General features: G+C 37.5%; 1 protein-coding gene across 1 annotated transcript; it reads right to left on the bottom strand.

The window, feature by feature from the left end:
* Positions 1–196: 196 nt before the first annotated feature.
* On the bottom strand, positions 197–1728 carry rab23 (RAB23, member RAS oncogene family). The gene is made up of 6 exons (XM_037679107.1): positions 1528–1728; positions 1186–1268; positions 849–1005; positions 644–726; positions 481–573; positions 197–388 (listed from the first exon to the last, which is right to left on the bottom strand). The coding sequence occupies exons 1-6, from the start codon at positions 1680–1682 to the stop codon at positions 255–257; spliced, it is 705 nt and encodes a 234-aa protein (XP_037535035.1). The 5' UTR covers positions 1683–1728; the 3' UTR covers positions 197–254.
* Positions 1729–4304: the final 2576 nt, after the last annotated feature.

Here is a 4304-nt window from a genome sequence, read left to right on the forward strand (position 1 = left end):
CTTCATGTGTTGTTCCGAGTCACTCGACTGAGAGGGAACGTATTGTAGCTGCAGCTTTTACTTAAGGCAACCACAGAGGCCCCAGTGGTATACAAAAGCTGACAGGTTTTGTGTGCAGATCAGTAAGAAAACAAAAATCAGTGTTTGAGGGAAAAAAATGTGATATGGATTAATTATGAGATATCAAAGCAGTGTTATTTACTGGGTTTTCTAGTCTGTTTTTAATGTCAGTAACTAAAATAAAAGGATGTCCTTTAAAGCAGGCTGCAGCCTCCAAATGGGTTTTTACTCCTCTTGGTCCTTTGTTTATTAGGTCGCAAAGTGATGACTTCTCTGCCGTTGCTGGAGCTCTGGTTGTTGACGTTACTACTAATTGTATTGAAGACACCTTTAGGGGAAATATGTATATATATATATCAGTGGTGCACCCCCACTAAAGAATCTGCTTTAAATAAAGTCTGATATGGAAAATATTCCTACCTATTTTATTGCTTGTTGTGTGGACCACCTCTGTTTCCTCAGCCGTTTGCTGTTTGAGTCTTTGAAGATACTTCTCAGCTAAGTACTTAAAAACTGCAAAATAATAAAAATCATTAGTGAATGAATTAATTTTACTTGTCCCTGATGAATTTGTATTTCTCACCTTCATTAACATTAAGATCCTCTTTCACTGAAGCTCGATAAAACCTCAGCTTCAGTCTTTTAGCCAAAGCTTCTGCCTCTTCGCTGGAAAACGAGCACAGACAGAAAACTATTTCCAGAAACTCTTCGTGCTGTTCTTTCATTAAACTCACATTTTTCCCCCCCCACGTTTAAGTTGCTTTACCGCTATTCCAGAGAATCCTTACTTTTTTATTACGGTCTCTTCCAGGAGATCGATTTTGTTTTGCACCAGAACTGTGGGGATGTCCCCGACCTCTGCTTCCACCTTCTCCCTCCAGCTGTCGATAGCCTGAAAAGACTCCCTGTCTGTTGTAGAGAAGACTAACACACAGGCCTGGGCACCTAGAAAAGGAAGAACGCACACCAACAATTCAGGTTTTTAACGATCTCCTGAATTTATCAACGTAAAATATTTTAAAACACTTTTAAAATTGTAACGGTATCTGTGTGAATAACGAAACACTTTTCCTGAGCTGATAGGCTGTTTGCTAGTGTTTTATTTATTACGATGACCTTACTTACCTCTGTAGTAAGCCTTGGTAATGGCATCAAACTCCTCCTGCCCCGCCGTGTCCCACAGCATTAGTCGAACCTCTTCATTGACGCTACAGCAGTAAACAAGTAACAAGGAAGGTCTAACTTTAAATTAATCAAACAGCAACGTATCAGTCCTAACAAATCACATTCAAATGTTATATGTTTATAAAGAAATGACTAGTTTCAAATGAGGGCGTTCATTGAGAATTCGTAAAAAACATGATAGAAAATACACAATCAAACAAAAAGCCTGTGTCGTTAACCACAATGACTTCCAAGTATAAATGACAAAATAAACAAAAAGTTTCCGGTTAATCAGTTGCTTACACAATCTGCCTTTCTAGGAAGTCCACTCCGATTGTCTTTTTGTAGTCCTTAGTGAAAATGCCCTTGCAGTACCGCTGGATCATACTGGACTTGCCAACAGCACCGTTTCCGACCACGACCACCTTGATGGCCACCTCCATGTCCTCCTCCAACATAGTGGCCGCTTTTCTTAGCTGCTCTCGGTCGTTTCAGCAAACAGATACCAGCTGTAGGTGTCGAGCAAAACGTTTCAAAGTAAAACACGTTTCATTCATTTTCATATACTGTACTCCCCAAATGTTAAATTACCCAAAAACAACTGCAACACTCATTTTAAGACGTAAAATTAAAAACCTTTAAGTTTTAAAGCTTGTCACTTTCAACATCATTACTCACCCACTCGTTGGGACCAAATGGCTCCTCGTCCTCAAGAGCTGTAATTATCTATTGACCCAACATTTATGCACACTAAAATAAATGTTTTACAGGGAGTCAGACTGTGGCAGCATGTTTACTCTTCCATTAACACAGAAACAAGCAAACTCCACATGGCAACTAGGAGCTATTTGTGTAAAGCGACTGACCAAACAACATATTGTTGCAAAGCTGTTGTCGTTGGACTCTGACAACCTGCTGCGTCACCGTGCTGTCCAACAGGCTGACTGGATTTGAATGACAATATGTGTGGCAGCAGAGATTAATATTAGTCATCAACTATAATTAGGCTGATTCATTCATCGGGCGCGATAGCATGCAGTCAGAACATTGTTAAAATAAAACAGCATGCACTGTTTATACCAAAACGTACTTATAATACAGCTTTTATGTCAACTACCACTTTAGCTGATCAAGTTCGGTGAAAAAAATAAAATGAAAATCAGGATCTTCTCCTTTTCTTGGATTCTGATTCTGCTTCCAGAAATGCAACGTAGTTAATTTGTTTTAGGGTTAAAGAAACTTATTTTAGCGTATCGTTTAGCGTATATCTTAAATCTTTATATACTATTCTGATGCCCGCTCTTTATAACTTTCTTTTTATGCTTTATAGTTTTGCTATCTTTGGGTATAACTTGGACCTTGAGTAGACAATTTTGTTCCACCTCATGTACCACATGTGATGTGAACGACAATAAAGAACCTTGAACCTAAGTAAGGGGTTTAATTTTTACCTTGCAACCATAAAAACAACTAAACTTCAGTGTAAATGAATCATTTACATTATCACAATTTAAACATGTCTTATGAATTACATTTTAACTCAAAGCACGTGAAATTAAGAGTTCTTGCACAACCATTTCTAAAGTTAAAAAGAAAAAAATGCTACTTTTGTGGAACTGCAACGTTAGTTTTGCAGGCACATCTTTCATTCTATAATAATGCCACAACCCTGTCTATGTTAGGTTAAAAACTTAAGAGATAATCTGTAAATGGCACCAAGTTGAATTAAATTATTAAATGAGACACATCTCCTGCGACACCTTAAGTCATGATCTTCACGGTTCAGGCCTTGAGACCATATGGTTAAAAACCTAAGACTTGGGCACAGAATAAGCCCTAAATATTGTATAACACTGTAAAGTCAGACCTATAACAGGGTGTGATATGTTGAAGGTCTCAAGGTCCACTTTTCAGAGTAATGTCCTCCCAAAGAAGCTCCCAGCCTCGCCTGGGTCAAGAACCTGTTGAATAGCGGCTGACAGGAGCAGCTGTCGAGGTGTCCGCTATCTGACGCATTACTGGACTGCATGAATGAAACACCAAATGTACCAAAGCGTTTTATTTCTTACCTGCTAAGCTTCGTTACAACTTATCCTCGGACATCAGATCAGCTAAGCGACCAGCTAACCCACGATGGCATGTGTACATCCTCCCTCTCTGCTCCTCTCCGTGACCAGTGGAGACGCCAGACTACAATGCTATGGCTAAGTTAGCCACTTTCCCCCGAGAAAGCTCTGCACTTTTATGATTTATTTCAAATGAATGCTTACACACACTCACTTCGCCTTTACAATACTAGATTAAAGCTTTAGTTCACGTCTAGAACGAAATAAAAATCCAACCGCATTGGACGTATGCAAAGGAATTGCTATCTTTCTACAAGCTAAAGCTAAAGCTCCGATGTTGAGACCGAAGAGTGGCTAACTAGGCAACTACAGCTAACTCGCTAACGCTTGTTGCTAAGCAGCAGAGCAGGGGCTCGCATGGTTAGGGCAATCCGTTGTAGCATGTAAATAAAACACTTCGATATCCAGAAGATTTATTCACAATCAACATTTTGAGTATATCAAACATTTTCTACATAGGACAAAAAAAACAAACCATTCTGTTATATTCATGTGTACATGTAGTTCAACTGCAAGTATTTACAGCTCCATTTTTCTAAAATAATTAATGTGGATATCTGAAACAAAAATGTTACTAGGAAAAAAAAAATCAAATATAGCATCTACAAAATAGATAAGTAGAAGTAGTAATTATATAAATATAGACACATCTCATAATTCTTAGTAAACACGTTTATTGGCTATACAAATTGGCATGTATGAAACTCATAGAAGTTTATTTCACATATCCATTATGTTTATTATAGATAGGAAGAACGTATTTATGGATATCTAAAACATTAATTCAATCTTTATTTAGACATAACGTAAAGCCATTCACACATATCCAGATGCATGCTCAATAATCCAGGTAGACGAATCTAGCAAAGTTAAATCAAGCCCTCTGGACAGATTAAAAATAAATAAATAAATAAATAAATAAATAAATAAATAAATAAATAAATAAATAAATAA

The sequence above is a fragment of the Nematolebias whitei genome, chromosome 1, assembly GCF_014905685.2.
Source record: "Nematolebias whitei isolate Nwh7 chromosome 1, NemWhi1, whole genome shotgun sequence".
Lineage (NCBI taxonomy): Eukaryota > Metazoa > Chordata > Actinopteri > Cyprinodontiformes > Rivulidae > Nematolebias > Nematolebias whitei.

Excerpts from the sequence above, each read along its gene's own strand:
- rab23 (XM_037679107.1), bottom strand. The coding sequence starts at position 1,682 with ATGTTGGAGGAGGACATGGAGGTGGCCATCAAGGTGGTCGTGGTCGGA. Across the intron at positions 1,006-1,185 it reads TACCAAGGCTTACTACAGAG|GTGCCCAGGCCTGTGTGTTA; the intron begins GTAAGTAAGGTC and ends TTCCTTTTCTAG. Across the intron at positions 727-848 it reads GAAGAGACCGTAATAAAAAA|CGAAGAGGCAGAAGCTTTGG; the intron begins GTAAGGATTCTC and ends CTCGTTTTCCAG.